The 25,190-nt window shown below is 41.7% G+C and overlaps 1 protein-coding gene across 5 annotated transcripts in view; it reads left to right on the top strand.

Annotated features, from left to right (window-relative positions):
* EHBP1 (EH domain binding protein 1) overlaps nt 1–25,190 on the top strand; it is a 636,728-nt gene that overhangs the window by 294,642 nt on the left and 316,896 nt on the right. For all 5 annotated transcript variants that reach the window (XM_040351212.1, XM_040351213.1, XM_040351215.1 and 2 more), the window contains 2 exons: nt 14,077–14,255; nt 17,904–17,952. In XM_040351212.1, coding sequence (XP_040207146.1) covers nt 14,077–14,255; nt 17,904–17,952 — 228 coding nt within the window. The remainder of the gene's footprint in view (nt 1–14,076; nt 14,256–17,903; nt 17,953–25,190) is intronic.

The following is a 25,190-nucleotide window of genomic DNA, read 5'->3' on the forward strand; positions in this document are numbered from 1 at the left end:
TTTTTAGATATCTATTCTGTTTCAACTTGGTACATATTTAGTTTCACCTGAAACATGAGATTCTCTCCTAGTTTCACATGACAGCAGGGGGTTAAAGTCCTTAGCAGCAATGTTGTCAGGTATAACACACTTGTAAACCTAAAGGCGCCGTTTGTGAAATGTCATTTCCACTTTCAGTGTTGTCATCAAAGAGACAGTAGAATGTTGAAGAAACACTTTTATTCACAACTGTCATTTTTTTCCATTGTAACTGAGAAGATAATTTTACATGACTTCATTTTGGGAAGGGTGTGTTTCACTCCGCCAGCTCTTTATAGTGCCTCAAGTGTCTAAATTACAATCAAGCTGTTTCGCCCGGCACCATTTTTTGCCCAGACAGAAGTCTAGAGCCGCCATACATGGCTGAATCCATCAGAAGAAGCATGCCAAAGGCTAAGACCGCATGTGGCCTCCTACCTATGTGTCTGGTAACTGACAGCTCTTACTGACTTCAAAAGATTGCATTTAGGGGCAGAGGGCAGGTTGCAGTCTTCCTACTACAATGTACATATTCCTTACTGTAAAAATTGTCCTATGTGCTTGTTCACAAATATAGGGGGGAAAAAAGGTGTTTTTTTGCCACGCAGGGCAAGGCAACAAGTTTATCCAAATAGGCATTTGTAAGTCAAGATGGAATGTTCAGAAAACTGATTTATTTATTTTTTCTTCTTTTTAAACAGTCTGGGTCCATGCACACTGGCTTTAAAAAAACGCTGCTTCTAGAGGAGTTTAGCATTTAGCAACTAATATTATCCTATGTGTCCATGCACATTAGGTAATTTAGAGGCATATTGTAAAGGGGTTGTAAACCCTAGTGTTTTTTCACCTTAACCACTTACCCCCCGGACCATATTGCTGCCCAAAGACCAGAGTACTTTTTGCGATTCGGGACTGCGTCGCTTTAACAGACAATTGCGCGGTCGTGCGACGTGGCTCCCAAACAAAATTGGCGTCCTTTTTTTCCCACAAATAGAGCTTTCTTTTGGTGGTTTTTGATCACCTCTGCGGTTTTTAGTTTTTGCGCTATAAACAAAAATAGAGCGACAATTTTGAAAAAAATTAATATTTTTTACATTTTGCTATAATAAATATCCCCCAAAAATATATAAAAAAACATTTTTTTCCTCAGTTTAGGCCGATACGTTTTCTTCTACATATTTTTCGTAAAAAAATATCGCAATAGGCGTTTATTGATTGGTTTGCGCAAAAGTTATAGCGTTTACAAAATAGGGGGTATTTTTATGTCATTTTTATTATATTTTTTTTACTAGTAATGGCGGCGATCAGCGATTTTTTTTCCGGTACTGCGACATTATGGCGGACACTTCGGACACTTTTGACACATTTTTGGGACCATTGGCATTTTTATAGCGATCAGTGCTATAAAAATGCATTGGATTACTATAAAAATGCCACTGGCAGTGAAGGGGTTAACACTAGGGGGCGGGGAAGGGGTTAAGTATGCCTGGGTGTGTTCTTACTGTGGGGGGGGTGGCCTCACTAGGGGAAACACTGATCCTCGGTTCTCACATTGTTTGAACCGAAGATCAGCATTTCCCCTGCTGACAGGACCGGGAGCTGTGTGTTTACACACACAGCTCCCGGTCCCCGCTCTGTACCGAGCGATCGCGTGTGCCCGGCGGCGATCGCGCCCGCCGGGCACATGCACGGGAGTCGGGGGCGCGCGGGCCCCTAGTGGCGGCTGGGAGAGAGGACGTCATATTACGTGCTCTCGCCCAGCAGAGCCACCTTGTGGACGTATAATGACGGTGCGCCGTCGGCAAGTGGTTAACCTTAAGGTGAAAGAACTTTTTATAGTGATCCCCCCGTTTTACTCACCTGAGCCATGGAATTTCCCACGGCGGAGATGCGCGGCTGAGTCCTACATGGACTGCTGGATTCAGGAGCACAACCGCAAGGTAACCCCCCGAGAGAGCGTTTCTTCCTATGATGCAGGAAAGAGCCGCAGGGGTACCCCAGAAGTCAAGGATCGGGCCACTCTGTGCAAAACAAACTGCACAGTGGAGATAAGTATGACATGTTTGTTATTTAAAAAAAAAAATAAGCCTTACAATCACTTTAAGCTTAGCATTTAGAGGCAGAAAAAAAATCCTTCTGTTTTGCGTTTAAGAGTGGTTTTCTGGCAGAAGAAATGCTTGTACAAAAAAAAAAAACGCTTAAGAATAGTGTTTTCTTTTTTTATGCCGAGGGCACTGGCATTTTTTGTAACCACTTGCCCAACAGCCGCCATATAACTAGTTATATGGCGGCAGGTCGGCTCTATTGTGCGAATCCCCGTAGGTGTATGACGCTCCGTGCAACAGATACAGTGGGCACGCCCGTGCGTCCGCGGTGTCGGAGCTGATGCACGTGGCCGGTGGCCGCGATGTCCGCCGGCCACCTGTGATCGCTCCACAAAAAAACACAACTACAGAGTGATTGTCTGTTCCTAGTGATTAGGAACAGCGATCTCTCTGTACTTTCAGTTAGTCCACTCCCCCAACAGTTAGAAACACCTCCTAGGGAACACATTTATTCCATTGATTGTCCCCTAGTGTTAACCCTTTCCCTGCCAGTGTCATTTGTACGGTAATCTGTGCATTTTTATAGCACTGATTGCTGTATAAATGTCTTTGGTCCCAGTCTTTTTTTTTTGTTTATAGCGCAAAAAATATAAACCTGCAGAGATGATCAAATACCACCAAAAGAAAGCTGTATTTTTTTGGGGTACAGCGTCGCATGACTGTGCAATTGTCAGTTAAAGTGACGCAGTGCTGTATCGCAAAAAATGGCCTGGTGATTAAGGGGGTAACTCCTTCTGGGGCTGAAGTTGTTAAGCCAGTACGTAGCTGAACCCTAAATGCAGCTGGGACATAATTTGCCCAAGCCTCTGCATATAGAGCCATACAGTGGGGAGAACAAGTATTTGATAAACTTCCGATTTTGATTTTGCAGGTTTTCCTACTTACAAAGCATGTAGAGGTCTGTAATTTTATCATAAGTACTCTTCAACTGTGAGAGACTAAATCTAAAACAAAAATCATGAAAATCACATTGTATGGTTTTTAAATAATTAATTAGCATTTTATTGCATGACATAAGTAATTGATCACCTACCAACCAGTAAGAATTCCGGCTCTCACAGACCTGTTATTTTTTTCTTTAAATAGCCCTTCTGTTCTCCACTTATTACCTGTATTAACTGCACCTGTTTGAACTTGTTACCTGTATAAAAGACACCTGTCCACACACTCAATCAAACAGACTCCAACCTCTCCACAATGGCCAAGACCAGAGAGCTGTGTAAGGACATCAGGGATAAAATTGTAGACCTGCACAAGGCTGGGATGGGCTACAGGACAATAGACAAGCAGCTTGGTGATAAGGCAACAGCTGTGCAATTATTAGAAAATGGAAGAAGTTCAAGATGACTGTCAATCTCCCTCTGTCTGGGGCTCCATGCAAGTTCTCACCTCGTTGGGGCATCAATGATCATGAGGAAGGTGAGGGATCAGCCCAGAACTACATGGCAGGACCAGGTCAATGACCTGAAAAGAGCTTCAACCACAGTCTCAAAGAAAGCCATTAGTAACACAATATGCCGTCATGGATTAAAATCCTGCAGCGCACGCAAGGTCCAGGCCCATCTGAAGTTTGCCAATGACCAACTGGATGATCCAGAGGAGGAAAGGGAGAAGGTCATGTGGTCTGATGAAACCTCATTCTTTGGGGATGCTTTTCTACAATGGGGACAGGACGACTGGACCGTATTGAGGGGAGGATGGATGGGGCCATGTATCGCAAGATCTTGGCCAACAACCTCCTTCTCTCAGTAAGAGCATTGAAGATGGGTCGTGGCTGGGTCTTCCAATATGACAACAACCTGAGACACATAGCCAGGGCAATGAAGGAGTGGCTCCGTAAGAAGCATCTCAATGTCTTGGAGTGGCCTAGCCAGTCTCCAGACCTGAACCCAATAGAAAATCTTTGGAGGGAGCTGAAAGTCCGTATTGCCCAGCGAAAGCCCAGAAACCTGAAGGATCTGGAGGAGTGGGCCAAAATCCCTGCTGCAGAGTGTGCAAACCTGGTCAAGAACTACAGGAAACGTATGGTCTCTGTAAATGCAAATAAAGGTTTCTGTACCAGTTTTGTTTTTCTGATGTATCAAATATTTATTTCATGCAATAAAATGCTAATTAATTATTTGAAAATCATACAATGTGACTTTCTGGATTTTAGATTCCGTCTCTGATGCCGCGTACACACGATCGTTTTTCAGCATGAAAAAAAACGTTGTTTTCCCAACTTCATCATGAAAACAACGTTGCCTACACACCATCGTTTTTAAAAAATGATCTAGCAAAGCGCGGTGACGTACAACACGTATGACGGCACTATAAAGGGGAAGTTTCATTCGCCTTTGGACTGCTTTAGCTGATTCCGTGTTGGTAAAAGACGATTCGCGCTTTTCTGTCTGTTACAGCGTGATGAATGTGCTTACTCCATTATGAACCATAGTTTTACCAGAACGAGCGCTCCCGTCTCATAACTTCCTTCTGAGCACCCGCAGGTTTTTTACGTTGTTTTAGCCCACACACGATAATTTTTTACAACCCGAAAAACGACATTGTTTAAAACGACGTTAAAAAATGCAGCATGTTCGACTTTTTTTTTGTCGTTTTTCAGAACCTGAAAAATGATGTGTAGCCCACACACGATCATTTTAAATGACGTTTTTGAAAAACAACATTTTTTTCATTGCGAAAAATGATCCTGTGTACGCGGCATCACAGTTGAAGAGTACCTCTGATAAAAATGACAGACCTCTACATGCTTTGTAAGTAGGAAAATACTTGTTCTCACTGTATGTTCTTCATCTAAAGAGCTTTGGGATGACTTACACATGACTGGGACTATCAAGGATGACAATGCTGCAGTGATTTCACTGCAGAAGTAAGACCATTGTCACCTTATCAGAGAACTTGCCTAACTAATATCTTTGCTAGCAAGATTAACAGATATTTACAATGTTCCAGGGGGTACATAGAAAAAACAGAAAACCCGATCTTATTGCTATGGGTAGCCTACATTACATACAGTAGGTAAAATAAATATTGAACACATCACCATTTTTCTAGGTAAATATATTTCTAAAGGTGATATTGGCATGAAATGTTCACATGTCGGTAACAACCCATGCAATCCATACATACAAAGAAACAAATAGGTTCAGAAATTAAGTTATGTGTAATAAAATGGAATCAAAATTATTGATCACATGAAGAAAGGGAGGTGCAAAAAGGCATGAAAACCCAAGACACCAGTTGAAATCTATCAGTAATTAGAAAGAAATCCTGCCCCTTGTCAGTGCAAATTAATATCAGCTGGTTCAGTCTCAACTGTTGGGCTATAAAAAAGGTGTCTCATTACCAAAAACATCTCATGATGGATAAAAGCAAAGAGCTCTCTCAAGATCTTCGCAACCTTATTGTTGCAAAACATACCAATTGCAATGGTTGCAAAAGGATTTCTAAACTTCTGAATGTTCCAGTGATCGCTGTGGGGGCCATATTCCGGAAGTGGAAAGAACAAAATGTCACCATAAACTGACAATGACCAGTTGCTCCACGCAAGATTTCTGACCGAGTAGTGAAAATAATTATCAGAAGAGTTGTCCTAGAGCCAAGGACCACTTGTGGAGAGCTTCAGAAAGACCTGGAATTAGCAGGTACAATTGTTTCAAAGAAAAAGTAATGCACTCAACAGCCATGGCCTGTATACACGCTCGCCACGCAAGACTCCATTGCTGAGGAAAAAGAATGTTGAAGCTCGTTTAAAGTTTGCTGCACAACATTTAGACAAGCCTGGGAAATACTGGGAGAATATAGTCTTGTCAGATGAGACCAAATTTGAACTCGTTGGATGCCATTAACCACTTAAGACCCGGACCATTATGCAGGTAAAGGACCTGGTCCCTTTTTGCGATTCGGCACTGCTTCGCTTTAACTGACAATTGCGCGGTCGTGCGACGTGGCTCCCAAACAAAATTGGCCCCTTTTTTTCCCACAATAGAGCTTTCGTTTGGTGGTATTTGATCACCTCTGCGTTTTTTTATTTTTTGCACTATAAACAAAAATACAATTTTGAAAAAAAATTCAATATTTTTTACTAGTTGCTATAAAAAAAGATATAAAAAAAAAACCCTTTTTTTCCTCCGTTTAGGCCGATACGTATTCTTTTACATATTTTTGTTAAAATAAATTGCAATACGTGCTTATTGATTGGTTTGCGCAAAAGTTATAGCATCAACCAAATAGGGTATAGTTTTACTGCATTTTTATTAATATTTTTTTTCTAGAAATGGCGGCGATCAGCGATTTTTAATCGTGACTGCGACGACATGGCGGACACATCGGACACTTTTGACACTATTTTGGGACCATTGTCATTGATACAGCGATCAGTGCTATAAAAATGCACTGGTTACTGTAAAAATGACACTGGCAGTGAAGGGGTTAACCAGGAGGGGGCGCTGTAGGGGTTAAGTGTGCCCTAAGGGAGTGTTCTTACTGTGGCTGGAGTGGCTGTGTGTGTGACGTCACTGATTGTCGTTCCCTAACACAGGGAACAGACCATTAGTGACAGCCACACTAGGAAGCACGGGGAGAGGTTTGTTAACACTTACCTCTCCCTGTTCTTCCTCTCTGTGACCCGATCGCGGGACACCGGCGGTGATCGGGTCCGCTGTTCCTGCAGGGACGGTCACTGAGAAGAGGAACGGGGTCGCGAGCGGATGGGCTCTTATAGGGGACGTACATGTACACCCTTGTGCCCAGCTGTGCCATTCTGCAGACATATATCTGCGTGAGGCGGTCCTCAAGTGGTTAAACACACCATGATTGGAGGTCAAATGGCACATCGCCCCAAAAACACCCCCGTACCAAAAGTGAAGTTTGACGGTGGGAACATCATGGTGTGGGGCTGTTTTTCAGGATACTTTTCTGGCAAACTGGACGAATGGAAAAATGTACCAAGACATTCCTGATAAAAATCTGCTGCCATCTACCAAAATGGTGACGATGAAACAAGGGTGGACATTTCATTAAGACAATGATCCCCAAAAAAAAAGAAGCTAAGGAAACGCTGAATTTGTTTCAAAGAGCGAAAATAAAGCTGCTGATGGCCCAGTCAATCACCTGACTTGAATCCAATAGAAAATCTATGGAAAGAACTAAAGATCAGAGATTTGAAGACTGTGTGGAAGAATGGGTCAAAATCACACCTGAGTTTTTACATAAACATGCTTTGTTCACAGAATTTGCTATTACAGTCCTGACCTTGAGGCTGGGTTCAAACTATTGCGGATTGGATGCGGGTTTTCTCTGCATCCAATTCGCATAGCAGGAGATTATGGCCGCCTCTCTATGGAGACGGTTCATACATCTTCACATCGGCTCCGGTGCGAATTGCACAGTAGTCCTGTGCATCTTTTGGCCCAAATTCAGCCCAAAATTTGTGAATGGAGACGCAAGACTTGCAGCTGTAATTGCAGTAAAAGGTGGTTCTACAAAGTATTGTCTCAGAGGGGCTAAATATAAAAGCACGCCACACTTTTCACATATTTATTTGTCAAAAAAATGTCAAAATCATTTTCCTTCCATTTCACAATTATTGGCCACTTTGTGTTGGTCTATCACATAAAATCCCAATAAAATACATTTACGTTTTTGGTTGTAACATGACAAAATGTGGAAAATGTTAAGGGGTATGAATACTTTTCCAGTAATATATTGTTCCTAATCACTGCCACATCAGTAATATTATCCCTGATTACCACCACACCAGTCATATTGTCCCTGATCACCGCCACACCAGTCAGTGTCCCTGATTGGTTTTATTACAATTTCTTGATTTGTGTGATACACCAGATACAATGTCCGGTATACAGTATAATCGGTCCGAAAAGTGAAATTCTCACACATGTGGTATTGCCACACTTGGGAGGAGTAGCAGAATGTGCTTTAGGGTGTAATTTTATTTTTTTCACAAAAAAGCTTTAGGGTGTAATTCTAAGTATGCCAGTGCTGTGTGTGAGAAATAACTTTGTGAAAAAAATAAATGTTTCTTTATTTTCCTTACAAAAAAAAAAAAAAACGTTGAAAAACTCACCATGCCTCTTACTAATTACCATGGATTGTCTACTCCAAAAGGGGTAATTTTGAGGGGTTTTTGTACTGTCCTTACATTTTAGGGCCTCAAGAAATCAGATAGGCAGGATTTCAAATATATATAACATAGTTTGTAGAATAAATAATATCCACTAATTTGGGTTATTTTTTACCACGATAGTGTATCAGAAAACATTTTAGCCTACATTTATAAAGAAAGATTTATTTGTAATTTTTTAAAACCAAAACTAAGAAAAACCTGCTTGTCAATTTTTTTCGTATTTTTTCGCTTCTATAGCAAAAAAGAAAAAAAAACTGTGGTGGTAAAATATTACCAAAAGAAAATTCTATCTGTCTCTAAGGGAAAACAAATTTAAATTTGGGTACAGTGTTGCATGACTGAGTAATTGTCATTCAAAGTGTGACAGCACTGAAAAATGAAAAATACCCTGGCAGGAATGGGGTAAAAGTGTGGTCTTTTTGTTGCTGACAATGCCCACCAAGAGGGCAAAGATCACTAGAGGGGACTTTGTCTCTAACATTATTCACTACAGACTGTGGGAACTGCAGAACACAGTGCCTGCGGTAAATCAAGGCTTTTTTCCCTCTCAGATCCTGGGTGTGTTGCACTCCGTTCCATAAGGGTTTATGAAACGCAGAGATGGCTAGAGAAGCCTGGTTAGTGTTTTTTAAACTTGCCATCATTTAAGTTACTAGACTCTTGGCTTGGACTTTCCACACTGCCTCCTTCCCGGGCAGGGATATACTGCACATGCTTGAGCCATCTTTGACACATATACATCGATCTGGTATTTACTTCTCCTGGCTTCACCACAGACCAGCAATCCTCTGATCATTCCTGGGATCCCTATTGCCTACAGTTACTGAAGGTTAATCTCTTCCTGTTCTGCAGTGTTTAGTCATGACTACCCCTAGTGGGACATTCCTCACATCCTATTGCAGGTAATAGAAGCAAGGGACGTGGGCCAGGGGGCCCTGCCAACCTATACTTTGCTAATGGCTCATGGGAAGAGGGGGTGTCTTCAGTATTTTCCCTAACAGTGAAGCCCGCACTGGTGTTCCCAAAACTTAGTTGCTACCATCCTCAGTCAACTCCTTATCAGAAGAGGATTTTTTTTGGCACAATGTCAGAATTTACAAGGGAATTATTTGCCCTATTAGAAGCCCCAGACCCCCTCTTCCTGTTACTCAGAATCCATCTCTGGTCTTCCTCTGCATTTCGTAAAGAGGAGGATGAGGCTGATACCTTGTCTGGTTCAGAGGACTCAGTAAACGTAAATGTTTAGTCCACCAATATACAGTATCTCCCAAACTTAAGGATACAATTTATATCCTTATCTAAGCAGTGCAAGTGTGCCTTGACCTAGCACCACCTGCATTGGCCTTGCCATAGGTCACCAGCCTGGGTTCCCTAAAAATACTTTGGTCTGCTATAACCTTCCCTGTACTCTAACCTTAATAGCCTGTATTGTATGATGACTGGCCTCATCCTGGGAAGATCTTTGGCCCTCCCGAGCAGTTTGCCAAACAATATGCTCTAGAAGAAGGGTTGCCAGAAAAAAAGTGGTCTGTCTCGGTTGTAGACCCAGCCATTTTTTGCCTTAACATAACCTTTACAATCTTTGTTGAAGATGTTCCACTATTCAAGGACTCTGTGGCTAAAAGATTGGAAGTCCTATCTGAGGCTTTGTTCCTTCTTGCAGGCCTTGCTGATCAGCCACTGCGACTAGGTCACATCAGGACCCTGAAGTCAGCGGATGCTTCTGTCCTCATACAACTGGTGCTGTTACATGTGGCCCTGAGCTATTGTTTATGTGCTAGCAGAAAATACTTCACTAGGTATTCAGAATGGTCAATCCAGATCTTGTCCCAACTCAATCTGATTGTGTGGTGGCCACTTTAGATGTGGGGAGCCTTTATGCAGTCATCCTACACCCTGCCCCGACTCATGGGGGAGTAATGGACAGAATAGTTAATGGGGTACGTGCCTCTAAAACTGGGTAAGTATCCAGTTGATGGCCTTCTATACGTCTTTACGCTCTGACCCCGATCTCTTTGAGGATTTTTCTGACATAATAATGCGTATTGCTATGTTGTGCAATATTTTGCGATGTGTGTACAATTTCTGACTGGTTTACTGTTTTATATTTTATTTATGGATGAGAACTGTATGCCTTGCTATATATCTTTTTTTCTGCTGAGCAGGGCTTCATTCCCTCTTTTTTTCCCACTTTCACTTATGGCCCATGGTGGTTATACACAGTATTTTATATGTACTTTATTGTATATATTTTTTATGTATGTACTCTCTTGAACAAACTTTATTGTATGTGCTGTTTTTTCTGTACACTTTTTATGTTTCTACCCATATTTTGTATTTTACCATAATTATTGGTATGGCAGTGGTGTCAGACACCTATCTAAACATTATCTTGTTTTTCCACTGATGGTAAAAGCCTTTGTACATTTGGGGGGAAAGGCGGTGTCTAGTTAATTTCCTGATTATCCATTTTTATACTTGACTCCCTTCGGGTTGGATTTTAGGTTGTTTCTCTAGTAGTAATAGTCTCAGGACGCTCACCCCTATTTCCCCCCTGCATATCCAAGTGACAGAGTGCTATTGTTTCATCTAGCTGGTAGTGGAGTACTGATTCCTCTTATTTGCACTCTTTGTGTTATTTTTTTTTTTTATGTAGCTAGTTCAAGCACCTGAATGGGACTTGGTGTTAGCCTACTTCAATATCCTATTCAGCAGAACATTGAGAGAGGGAGAGGCGGGATTTGTGGAGGTTGTGCTTCATGCGCATCTGTAGATTAAAAACAGGCCAATAGTAGGCAAATGCAGAGTCAGCAGAGAGATGACCCAATCGGTAAACTGCTGCTCCTTCACTGTACAGACAGCAGGCTTGGGAGTAGTGAGAGAATACTACCTTCAGAGCCGGTTCACACAGGGGCGGCACGACTTCGGGGGCGACTCGGCCAGGCGACCTGAAGACGACTTCTAAGGCGACTTGCAAAATGACTTCTGTATAGAAGTCAATGCAAGTCGCCCCGAGTCGCCCCCGAAGTCGTACAAGAACCTTTTTCTAAGTCGGAGCGACTTGCGTCGCTCCTATTAGAACGGTTCTATTCACTAGAATGGGACGCGACTTGTCAGGCGGCTGCGTCGCCTGACGAGTCGCCCCAGTGTGAACCGGGTCTTAAGCGGAAGTAAACCCATTGATTTAACAGTTTCAAAAAGCAGTTACATTTCCGGCATGCCGGAATTGCTAACTGTCACATTGGTTGTGCTCTCAACCAAACTGTCAAACCATCCAATGGCCGGTGTCATAACTGATCACATGTGCAGCACCATGGCAGTTGAAGATTAAACATAGGCCAAGATGGCAGCTTCCTTGGCTGAAAATGATAGGTGGGTTTACTTACACTTTAACTGAAAATGGATTTGTCCACCTAGCTCACCTGTGTTATGGCTGTGTAAATCTTGAAATCTCTGTAATGAATGAACAGAAATCAAAATCCTTTGGCAAGTAAAACAGTTACTTAAAGTAGTTTTAAACCCTAGCCCAATCTCAATCTCAATCCAACACTGTGCATGAGAGCAGCTGCTGTCCTAGCTCTCTGCATCCACATTGGCTCAGAGACAGCAGTGGTGGCAGCCTGCTGTCAATCACAGCCAGTGTGGGGGGAACCGGGGCGGGGACACACGAAGCAGGCATGCACAAGTGCCCCATACCTAACCGCATGCTATGAGGGCATTTGGCAAAGAGCGTCAGCGGGGGACCCAAAAAGAAGAGGATCAGGGCTGCTTTGTGCAAAACCATTGCACAGAGAAGTTACGGTAAGTATAACATGTTTATTATTATTTTTTGTAATTTTTTTTATGGGCCGTTAATGCATATATATTTCATCTGTGTGTCTGGAATTTACCTTTTAATGAGACTATCTATATATATATTGTAAAATTTCAAAGGCAGTGGAATCCTCGTGTTAAATAACAGTATTATAGTTTTCATCCAGAAGGTTTAGAAGCAGCAAGACAGTTTAAGCAAATCTCATAACTATTTGTCATGATCTGCTCACTTCCACTATTAATTTTCCATGTATGCTTTAACTGTGCCATGCAGCCAGAGATCATAGATATTTACATGTGCCTAGGGGTTCCAGACTCCTTTGCTATTCTATTCTAACTTGTCCATATCAGAAGTCCATTATTATATTTCTAAAAAAAAAATCTAAGCCCCTGTCATATAAAACACTATACATTAGGAAACAAAGCATGTATCATCTTCCTAGCAAAATCCTACTTTCTGTGTGAGTATCCAATCCTTGCATTGTCATTGTTTGTCACTGAAACAAATGGTGTACTCTTCCTTGTTCCTGTTTGGCATACTTTGGTGGAAAGTCACTTTTCCTGAACTACAGTATATGTGGCTGTGTGGTTGTGTTTGAAACAGAGCTTGTAATGAGTCTAATTTGAATCTAAGGTGTCTATTAGTACATGGGACTACCATGTGTCAAATGACTTTCTTTAAGGTCTAGGTTTGTCTATAAATGGAGGGGATGGACCTTTCAGTCATCATTGCCCCATCGTCCATTCATAGATCCTGGATCATTCATAAAAACTGTAGTACAGTTCCTATGAATGAAGGTGCTGGGTGGAAAGAACAGGCATAGTCAGGCACTCTTGACGAGTGAGTGCTTGGGACAGCTCCTTCGCTCTGTTTACAGGGGTGGGGGTCCATCAGAAGCGAAAGATTACTGCAGAACTAGAGAACAGAAGCACAAGGGACCCAGTGACACATCAGACTGAAGATAAGTAATGCCCCATGTGCTATTTTTTTTTCTTTTTAGGTAAACTAAGTCTTTATTACTATGATAATACTATGATATTTATAATAGTAATAATCATGGGACGATGCAAACAAAAATAATATTAATGAAGCTAGTATAATCAAATTTGCGTACTAGTTTATATGTTTTGGGGCATATGCTAATGCATGTATTGCTTTATTTTAGAATTTTTCTTGAGAGTAGCCATAGACATTAGTTGACCAATAGGTCTCTGATATAATGCCGCGTACACACGGTCGTTTCATCATGAAAAAAAAACAATGTTTTTCCAACTTCATCATTAAAAACGACGTTGCCCACACACCATCGTTTTGGAAAAATGATGAACAAAGCGCGATGACGTACAACACGTACGACGGAACTCTAAAGGGGAAGTTCTATTTGCCTTTGGCCTGCTTTTAGCTGATTCCTTGTTAGCAAAAGACGATTCGCGCTTTTTTGTCTGTTACATCGTGATAAATGTGCTTACTCCATTATGAATGGAGTGCTCCCGTCTCATAACTTGCTTCTGGGCATGCGTGGGTTTAAAACTTTGTTTTTGCACACACGATCATTTTTTACATCACGAAAAAAACATTTTAAAAAAACGACATTAAAAAATGCAGCATGTTCGAAAAAAAAATTGTCGTTTTTCAGAAGCCAAAAAAAGATGTGAAGCCCACACATGATCATTTTAAATGACATTTTAAAAAAAATCGTTTTTTTTCATGCCGAAAAACGACCGTGTGTATGCGGCATTAGAATTGTGTAGATAGTCAGATCATTATTGTATCGTCTGACAACCAATTCTGGCCAATCCTTTTTCCGTCTAAGTTATTTTTTGTGTTGAGACTTGTCTGTGTAAATTGGTTATCTACCACCATAAAGGAAAACCCTTTCTAGCTGATTTGTTCTTTGTGTATGTACTGTATTATAAGCTATTTATTTTCGATTGATGATTATTCATTTAGTTTAATTCAGGCTCTGATGTGTTTGTGTTTTTTTTTTTTTTCAGCCAAGCCCTTTACCAAGCCCAATTCTGGGGAGACTACCCAATGCTAGCCAATCACTGCTTGCATGGTGCAAGGAAGTAACAAAAACCTACCGAGGTGTTAAAATAACCAATTTCACTACTTCATGGAGGAATGGCTTGGCATTCTGTGCAATATTACACTACTTTAGACAAGACTTGATGTAAGTATACATACCTATGTGATCTGTCTCCTAAAAAAAAGCTACCATATTGTCTCTTAGGAGGCTAGTTCCCCCCACATGGGTTTGCATGAATTTCTAACATTTTACAGTGTAGGCCAAATGTATGGACATCCACATATACCGTACATAATTTAGTCAGTTACCATGAATGTTGTATGTTGGGAAAAATTCTGGCACACTCTATTTTGGGTGAGTTAATCTACGGTTTGTTATTCAAGTATCCTCAAATTAATTTTTTCAGCACAACATGCATTTATGTACATCTTTGCAATATGTGTGAATGCATATACTCTTAAAGTTGCAATACAGTTCTTCATTGAACTTTCATATACATACACTTTAACATCAGGAAATCAAATTAAACAGACCGCTGAATTAAATTAGAGAGTAGTAGTAGGGAGGGATTTAGGGACAGCCCCCTTGCACACTGCTATGTGATATGGACCGTTATGGGTTAGCAGTTATAAGATAGTCAACAAGAACATATTCAACAACATCCAAAGGCAGTTCAAGCAAACCTGGAATTTGTGGGCTTCAATATAAATTGATCATGTGAGAAACTTGCTCCATTCTTCCCCCCTCTGTTCTTTCCCTCTTATCCCACACCTGACTCCTCTCTACCTCTGTCTCTTAATGTTTATCTCGTATGTAGATGGAGTGAGAACCCATCTGCACACTCCTGTTTAATAATTTTTTTATTACATGAATGTATTTACTCAACAAGCTTGGAGTGACTTTTAGACCCAGTTCACACTGGGGCGACACCGCCTGACGAGTCGCGTCCCATTGAATGCAATGGAACCGTTCTAATAGGAGCGACGCAAGTCGCTCCGACTTAGAAAAAGGTTCATGTACGACTTCGGGGGCGGCTCGGGGCAACCTGCATTGACTTCTATACAGAAATCGTTTTGCAAATCGCCTCTGAAGTCTTATCTCTGCGTTGCGCTGTCGTATCTATGCGCCTGATTCTTAGAATCAGTTACGCATAGATAGCTGTTAGATCCGACAGGCGCAAGTCTCTTACGCCGTCGGATCGTAACTGCATTTTTACGCTGGCCGCTAGGTGGCGCTTCCGTCGAATTCCGCATCGAGTATGCAAATTAGCTAGATACGCGAATTCCTGAACGTACGCCCGGCCACCACAGTAAAGTTGCGCCGTTTACGTTAGGCTTTTCCCGGCGTATAGTTGCCCCTGCTATATGGTGGCATAAGTGCGGCGTAACAATGTTAAGTATGGCCGTCGTTCCTGCGTCGAAATTTGAAAATTTTACGTCGTTTGCGTAACTCGTCCGTGAATGGGGCTGGACGTAATTTACGTCCACGTCAAAACCAATACGTCCTTGCGGCGTATTAGGAGCAATGCACACTGGGAGATTTCCACGGACGGCTCATGCGCCGTTCGTGAAGAACGTCAATCACGTCGGGTCACAGTACATTTACATAAAACACGCCCCCCTGATCCGAATTAGAATTAGGCGGGCTTACGCCGGTCGATTTACGCTACGCCGCCGCAACTTACGGAGAAAGTGCTTTGAGAATAAAGCACTTGCCCGTCTAAGTTGCGGCGTCGTAACGTAAATCGGATACATTACGCCGCTGCAGAGATACGCAGAACTACGAGAATCTGGCCCTAAGTGCTTTGGATTGAGGCAAGTACTCACTATATAGGCATATGCTTTATTAAAGGGGCTGTAAAGGTTCGTTTTTTATTTTCCAAATAGGTTACTTTAAGCTAGTGCATTGTTGGTTCACTTACCTTTTCCTTCGATTTCCCTTCTAAATGTTTATTTTTCTTTGTTTTCTTTGTCTGAATTTCTCACTTCCTGCTCCTCCTCCGTAAGGTGTTCAGTAAGCTGTTCTAAATGACTTTCCACCACTCGGATGATGGTGGAAAGCTTACTGAGGAGAAACAGGAAGTGAGAAATTCAAACAAAGAAAAAACAATTTAGAAGGGAAATCGAAGGAAAAGGTAAGTGAACCAGCAATGCACTAGCTTAAAGGAACATGTTTAGAAAATAAAAAATGAACCTTTACAACCCCTTTAATTTTACAAATCAGAGGTTAATAGCCACTTTAGATTTCTGTTAGACCTCATCCACACTAGGCATTAGCCCTTGTGCATGAAATTCCAGCATTTCCGTGCTGGCAGAAGGTACAGGCACACCGTTCAGCCCCTCTACTGGCAACCTGTATTATTTTATGAGAGGCTAAACACTGCTGAGGCTAGATTTTACACCAAGTGGTACCAATTTTTATGTTACTACCCACTCAGGGATAAATGCTCAAAACGCAGACTTCTTGACTTGTGTTCCATTTGAACTTTGGCACGTACTGTCCTAAACCTTTTTACCACTCGGTGCACCATCCAGCCGCTACAGGTTTCATCCTATCAGAGTTTTACAGGCTTTCTGTCCCTTCTGCCCACTCAAAAAACACTGAAATCTTATGCACAGGGTTTAAATGTCCAGTGTGCATGTAGCTTTACAGTCACACTTTAGCCAAAATGTTTGTTTTTCCATTTTGGATAGAGTAGGAAAGGTGTAGAACCATTTTTTTTACAGCTATCTGTGTCCTCACTGGGAAGGTTTTTTTGTCAAGGGAACTTGTGCCACAAGTGAGAAAATGAGGGGAAATCTTTACAAAAGAAACACCGTAATTAAAACACCTTTTAGTAGAGTAGAGAAGGATCTCTGTTTTTTTTTTTAAGTCACCTAATTGAGCATTGTGGCATTTGGTGCCACCAGGACAGAACGTTATGGTCAATCTACCAAAAGGGCATGCATACGGCAGCCAAAACTTGGCAAACCTTTCCACGTTCTAGCTAACAATAATAAAGTAATAAAACCTTTTTGGCTGCAGTTCTACTTGAAATGTTCTTGCTTGTTGTAAAAGTACTGCCTGTTTTCTGGATTTCGTAATGATTAAACAGCCCTAGGTTGTGTCTTACTCCTCGTGGTAATAAAACGTGAATATTTTCTATTGCCCCATTTAAACATGAAGAACCTCACTGGAGCAAGAAAATGTATGCTATTTGGAAAGTTGATAATTTTATTGCCCAGCTTTACAATTTCAGATCTGTCAGAAAGTTTTGGGAGGTCTTTATACCATTTGTAGCATGGAATGTGGAATGCTGGTTGAGAAAGTGTTAACAGCCTACAATGCAACTGTCAATGTCCCCCTTTCATTTTAGGCTCCCATCTCATTTATAATTTTTTCTTCCTTAATCCTATAGAAACTACTGACCTCAAGATGCTATTAAAAATTTTGTTCGTGTTGAAATGAGATGAGAGAAATAAGCCTGTAGGTCTTTGAACGCTGACGACAAGGGATTACCACATGGCAAATTTGGCTGTCAAAGCTCGTCTCTGGTCCTTGCCTCCTATTTTAGACTAAAAAGCTGTAGGCACTGAAACAGCCATAGCCATAGCATTTATTAATATATTTTTGCCTGTTTTTAATTTTCCACCCTATTAGTTTTGTTGATTGAATTCCTGAAAAATTACTTGCCATACAATTTTATTGTATCTGTTTTTATTATTATTTTTAGACTGAACTTGTTTAAAAAAATATATTTTTTTTTTTCAAGTCAAATTTTGTATGTACCCACTTTGCCATTTTCTCCTTCAGTGAGTACAAGTCTCTGAATCCTCAAGATATTAAAGAAAACAACAAAAAGGTAAGAGCAGTAAGTAGAGGGCTATGCCCTTCCATAAGCTGAGCAGGATTCTTTTCTTTAAAATATAGAATAGACAAAAGTAAAGTATGGATGAATTGACAGCCACTTCATCAATTTAAAATCATGAGGGTATAGTTCACTTCTATTAAACTTATAATTATGTGAGGGTGGCTGCTGTTGTTGACCATCTTCTAAATGTTATTTGTCTGGTTGTTATACTGAACTCTAGCTTGAGCGTTTCTAAGTCACAGACCCAGAACTGGTATCCAGATCTGAAAAGTTACAATTTTAGGTCATTCACTCAAAATATTGAACCAAGCGGGAAAAAACATAACAGGCAAGCAACTAGCATTTCATGAAGGATTACCTTTGGCAACCTCCATTTTTACTCATGCCTGGTTTTCGTTTCCTACAACTTCCTATTCTGATGTTAAAGTAATTGTAAAGTCACATTTTTTTATATTAAAATAACAAACATGTTCTACTTACCTGCTCTGTGCAGGGGTTTTGCACAGAGCAGTCCAGTGCCTTCTCTTCTCGGGTCCCTGGCTGGAACTCCTGGCCCCTCCCTCATGTCCAGTGCTCCTGCAGCAAGCAGCTTGCTATGGGGGCACCCGAGCCGAGCTGCAGCTCCATCCATCTATCCATTCAGATATGGAGCTGTGGTTCGGTCCTTAATGCATTAAGATAAAAAACCTTCTGCCTTTACAATCACTTTAAGGTTGCCACTCAGATGAACAATCCTAACCCATCTGAGCTATCCCTTCAGGAAGCTGTCAAAGTGGACAGCCAATCATAGGCAGCCGAGGCATTCCCCTTGTATACATGCAACTGCGGCTGGGGAGGCATGCACTTATTCCTACAGCAAGGGTATAGACGGCAAAAAAAGCTGATGAGTGATCACTATTGCAGTCACCTGTGGTTTTGAACACTGAATATTTATTTGCCACATCAGTGGTGTATCGTGCAGAAGAATTTAAGTAATGTAATTTTTAAACACAAGGATACTTAATCTTAATCATGTATTGTATCAGTTGATGTAGCATTGTGTTCTCTTTCGTTCACTGACAGACACCGCCTCTTCCTATTCTCGACCATAGGATTCATAGTACCACCTACAAGTGTAGGACACTAGGCAGAAAATGAACTCGGCACTGCCTATAGGCAGTCCTAGCTGGTATAAACCCCCTCTGCTATAGCCTATTTCTACCTAGGGTCTTAGATGTATGTCAAGAAAGAAAGGATCCGCTGCTCCAGGTGTATGCAATAACCCAAATGGAACCTGATAAGAGTGCTAGCCCTGGTCTGCCTCCGTAGGCTACTTGAAAAAGAAGCTGCACATCCAAAGGTTCCAAAATACCTTTATTGAAAATCACTGTGATGACACCAAGAACACCAGAATTCAATCACGTAGACGCGTTTTACACAGACAACTTGTGCTTAATCATTACCATGGTAATAATAGTATGGCAATGGTAATGATTAAGCGCACGCAGACTTTAAGCTACAGGTCAATTGCAACAGCCCCATCCAGGGTGGCCGGGGAGTTTAAAGACTTGAAGGATGACTGGGCAATTCCCATGTCGCAATGCTACCCTGGACAACAGCCCCAACTTCAGTTGGAAGTGGATCTGTCAGTGAAGAGGCACTCGCATCCTTCATGAAACTTGTGGCTGCCCCTCCACCTATCATGGCATAGGGTGCGGGTGCTCCTTGGGTTGGCTGGCCCTTGCGGGGTTGACAAACTTTTGAAGCTTCTGTCTGTGATTCGTCCACTGATGTCCCTCATGTTGACCTCCCTGCACTCTTGCATGCAGGTTCTGGGCCTGATGGTGTCTACCTTTATGTTTTTTTCCTATGTGCTCAGTTCCACAAGAGGGTTCTGCAGAAAGATATTTTGTCCAAGTGGAACACACCCCCCACCTCCTTGGTCAAAATACCAGAGTATCTCTGCTTTGGTGGCTGACTTCGAAGTCATTTCTTTTGGTACACAGACGCCAGCCTATCCAGCTGTGGGAGAGTTATGGGGCCGAACTTGGCCCAGGGTCACTGGACAGCGGAGGAATCCCGACTGGCAATCAGTGTGCTGGAGCTTTGGTTGATCAGGCTGTGCCCAGAACGGTGGACAGAGTTTTTTGGGAGCACTCAGGATTCAGTCGTGGCCTGTGTCAAACACCAAGGCGGGACAAAGAGTGCAGTAGTGGCACTGGAGGCTTCATGCATTCTGTAGTTGGCAGACTGTCATCTGCTGGCTGTATCTGCTGTGCACATTCCAGTTGTGGAAAATTGTCAGGCAGACTACCTCAGTTGGCAGATGTTGAATCAAGGAGAGTGACCACTGCATCTGTATGCCTACAATGTGGCACTCTGGATGTGGATCTTCTGACAACTCATTTTTACAGAAAGATGTCGAGGTCTGTGGCAAGGGCCTTGGTGGACATGACGGAAGCTTTGGCGGCCCCGTGGACCTGGTATCATCTCATAGATGTGTTCTCACCTCTCAAACTTCTCCCTCGTCTTCTGCGCAGGATAGAGGCCAAAGGGATTCCAGTCATTCTGGTGACCCAGGATTGTCCTCGTGGCTGCCCCTCAGGGAAGATCTTCTGTCTTCCACCCTGCCTTTCCCATTGCTGGCTTTGATGGCTTGGCTATTGAAAGCCAGGTTCTAAGGAACAGAAGTTTGTCAGGATCCGTAATTCCTACCATGCTTAAGGCGTGAAAATCTACCATAAACCTTGGAAAGCCTCTAAATATTGTGGTGAGAGGGAGCGGGTGCCTATCCAATCTTTTAGTGCCTTGGATTTTTACTTTTCTTCAGTGGAGCTTAGAGAAAAAACTCACTCTAAGTTCCAACATTAATTCCAAGTTTCTGCTCTTGCACATTTTCTTTTAGGATTCCTTGGCCACACACTCTGTGATTCGTAACTTCATTCAAGGGGTTTGACGTGTGGCTCCACCTGTACGTTTTCCTTTGCTGCAGTGGTCCTTTTTGGTCCTTTAGATGCATCCTTTTGAAAACATTACGTTGTCTCAGAAGGTTGCCTTTTTGTGTCTCATCGCTTCAACGCACAGTCAGACCTGGCGGCCTTGTCCTGTAGGTCTCCTTATTTGGTGTTACACAAGGAGAAGGACGTTCTCCATCCAAGTCTGTCCTTCCTTCAGAAGGTGTGTTTGAATTTCATTTAATTTAGGTCATTGTCCTGCCTTCCCTGTTCTAGCGTCTCTCACATCCTAAGGAAGTGGCTCTGCATTCCTTGAATGTGAGGAAGCGATTCAGTCCTGATATGTATATATACAGAGAAGAAAGATGCCCAATGAACTTTGTGAGACACTAACCACAGGGTATAACATATACACAATTTTTATTGAACATTTAAAAACATTTGATACATACAATTAAAAATAATTCTGGTAAACATAGGTACATACACACATGCATGGGTTTCCATAGTTACATAAATCAAGTTATAAATGTCTATGTGTTTTGCGAGACAATGTTCGCTTCCTCAGGAGATACATGTAAAAACTTCTGAATTTGGAGACAGCTGCCTATACAAGTAGATATCTGAATGTGAATGTACTTGTGAAAAAGCTAGTGACTTCTACATATGGGTTTGCCTGCAAATTCAGGGATTTACAGTGCTTCCAGAAAGTATTCGCAGCGCTTCACTTTTTACACATTTTGTTATGTTGTAGCCTTATTCCAAAATTCATTATTTTCCCCAAAATTCTACAATGCCCCTTAATGACAACATGAAAGAAGTTTGTTTGAAATCTTTGCAAATTTATTAAAAATAAAATAAAAAACTCACATGTGCATAAGTATTCACAGCCTTTGCTCAATACTTTGTTGAAGCTCCTTTGGCACCAATTACAGCCTCCAGTCTTTTTGAGTATGGTGCTACAAGCTTGGCACACCTATTTTTGGCCAGTTTCTCCCATTCTTTGCAGGACCTCTCAAGCTCGGTCATGATGGATGGGTAGCGTCGGTGCACAGACATTTTCAGATCTCTCCAGAGATCTTCAATTGGGTTCAAGTTTGGGATCTGGCGGGGCCACTTAAGGACATTCACAGAATTGTCCCGTAGCCACTCCTTTCTTAACTTGGCTGTGTGCTTAGGGTCATTGTCCTGTTGGAAGATGGAGCCTTTGCCCCAGTCTAATGCTGCAGAAATTTTTCTGTACCCTTCCCCAGATCTGTGCCTCGATACAATCCTGTCTCGGAGGTCTACAGACAATTCCCTGGACTTCATGGCTTGGTTTGTGCTTTGACATGCACTGTTAACTGTGGAATTATATATAGACAGGTGTGTGCCTTTCCAAATCATGTCTAGTCAACTGAATTTACCACAGGTGAACTCCAATCAAGTTTTAGAAATGCCTCAAGGATGATCAGTGGAATTAGGATGCACTGGAGCTCAATTTTGATGCCTCGTACACACGACCGTTTTTCTCGACTGGAAAACTGCCATGTTTGCTTTTGGTCGGGAAAACCAGCCATGTGTATGCTCCATAGCAGTTTTCCCGACAGGAAAACTGCGAGCAAAAAAATGTAAACTTGTTCTCTTTTTTTTCCCGCCGCGATTCTCTGCATTTTTTTTCCTTGGCAGTTTTCCTATTGGAAACACTGCAAGGGAGCATACACACGGCCGGTTTTCCCGACCAAAGCTGTCATGGCAGTTTTCCTGTCAGGAAAACCGGGCGTGTGTACACGGGGAAAAGCAACCGAGTTTTCCCCTCGGACTTTTGACCGCCGGGAAAACTGATTGTGTGTACTAGGCATGAGTCACATGGCAAAGGCTGTGAATACTTATGCACATGTGATTTTTTTTGTTTGCAAAGATTTCAAACAAACTTCTTTCATGTTGTCCTTGTGGGGTATCGTTTGTAGAATTTTGAGGAAAATAATTAATTGAATCCATTTCGAAATAAGACAAACATAAAATGTAGAAAACGTGAATCGCTGTGAATATTTTCAGGATGCACTGTACGCTCTGCATGGGTGACTGCAGATTCAGAAGCCATCGGCATTTACCACCATGTTATGACTTTTCCCTACTAAACAAAACTTTTGGCTGGAGTTCTAGTTAACGATTCTTATTAAATTATCTCACATTTATTTCTGTACTATTTATAAAGTTTTGTCCAAAATTATGTCTTTTTGTGATCTCTAAGGATTTTAGATCGCATCAAATTTTTGCTTACCTTGCAGCCCCTTACTGAAATTAATGTTACACTGATAATGTCTATCGTTGAACCCCAAGCTAAAGCCTAGGGCCTTTTTTAAACTTCAGCTAAAATATAATTATGAATCCGCTTTGTTTGCCTTGCCAAGAAGTTGTCTGTCTGCCCGAGTTCTGCTTACGTTACAAAAAAAACATCTGTATTGGTTGTGAAGTATGCTGATGCATAGCACATATAGGACCACATTTATAAAGACTTTATTAGCTGTATTCAGGTAGGGCGGCATATTTTAGAGCCCGCGTAGTGTATCGTATTGACGCTACGCCGCCGTAAGTCAGAGAGGCAAGTGCTGTATTTACAAAGCACTTGCCTCCTAAGTTACGGCGGCGTAGCGTAAATGGGCCGGCGTAAGCGCGCCTAATTCAAATTGTGAAGAGGTGGGCGTGTTTTATGTAAATAAACCATGACCCGACGTGATTGACGTTTTTAACGAATGGCGCATGCGCCGTCCATGGACATATCCCAGTATGCATTGCTCCAAAGTACGCCGCAAGGACTTATTGGTTTTGACGTGAACGTAAATTACGTCCAGCCCCATTCACGGACGACTTACGCAAACGACGTAAAATTTTCAAAATTCGACGCGGGAACGACGTCCATACTTAACATTGGCTAGGCCAGCTATTTGTTCGACTAACTTTACGCCTAAAAACGCCTTACGTAAACGGCGTATCTTTACTGCGACGGGCAAGTGTACGTTCGTGAATAGGCGTATCTCGCTGATTTACGCATTCTAGGCGTAAATCAGTGTTCACGCCCCTAGCGGCTGGCGGAACTAGACAGCTAAGATACAACGGCGCAGGCAGTGGTATCTTGGCTACATTTAAGTGTATCTCAATTTGAGAATACACTTAAATGTACGACGGCTTAGATTCAGAGTTACGACGGCGTATCTACTGATACGCTGGCTTAACTCTTTGTGAATCTAGCTATATAATTTTAAAGCACAGTCCAAAGACAGGTTCTCTTGGAATGCTAGATTTAGCAATTAAAAAAAAAATCCTTTTGGGCTTGACTTCCACTAATCAAGCAAGCTTCTATTGTTCTGTGAACTTTGCCATCTGTGGTATAAAGTCTTTTCTGGCAAGCCATTGTGGTAAGGCTGAGACCAACAACGGTCATTCCGGTGCAGTGAATTTGGGGTAAAATGAGAGGAAACACAATCTGGCTATTGCTATCTTAGTTTACATCCTTTCACTAGTGGTATACCATTCCTGATTTCTCAAGTGTAATTAGTCTGTGGTATTGTGTAGTTGTATGTGCTGTCATCACTCTGTAGAGTTAAGCATGACAGCAACATGGAACATGCAACTTGCTTCCTGCAAATTTCTTTCCTGCTTGACACCGTGGTTCTCTGATAACCCCTGTGCCCTCAACTCAAATGAATGCAAAGGGGACCATACAAGTGGCAAGTGACTGCTCTTCAATTATATTGTCATCTTCTGTCAATTAGAGCATTTGTTACTGCTTAACTGTTGATAAGAGCAGCAACAACATAATGCAGTTCATGTTTGGATCTTTTTTTTGCAAATTCTACATTTGCCATCTGTGCTGTTTGTGTTGCATGTGCATTTTCTTTGATTTGAAGCCCAAGAAAATGGAGTTTGTTGTGCGCTGCTTGGTTCCAATATTATCTTTTAGAGGTCACTGTAGCCTCACCGACAAACACACAATAGCTTGATTAAGAAAGTTTAGTAGATTGCAGAAGCAAAAAGAAAGACTCTGCTGAATCTAGATGCATTTTTTTTTATATATAAAAAAAACTGATTATTGCTAAAAAAAATTGACATAATTACACACAAATAAATGTATTCACACTGTGCCATCAGAGGCAGGCACATTTAATAATGGGTAATAAAAACGCTTTTTATTTTTTTGTGTTATCACAGAAAAATTGGTAACATCAGCTTTGTAGATTTTACGGCTTTTTAAAGACCACTTTTTTTTTCTAATGTGATTTTGCACCATTCTATGCATTAAAATTAAAAGCCTTC

This window comes from Rana temporaria, chromosome 4 (assembly GCF_905171775.1).
Source record: "Rana temporaria chromosome 4, aRanTem1.1, whole genome shotgun sequence".
Taxonomy (NCBI): domain Eukaryota; kingdom Metazoa; phylum Chordata; class Amphibia; order Anura; family Ranidae; genus Rana; species Rana temporaria.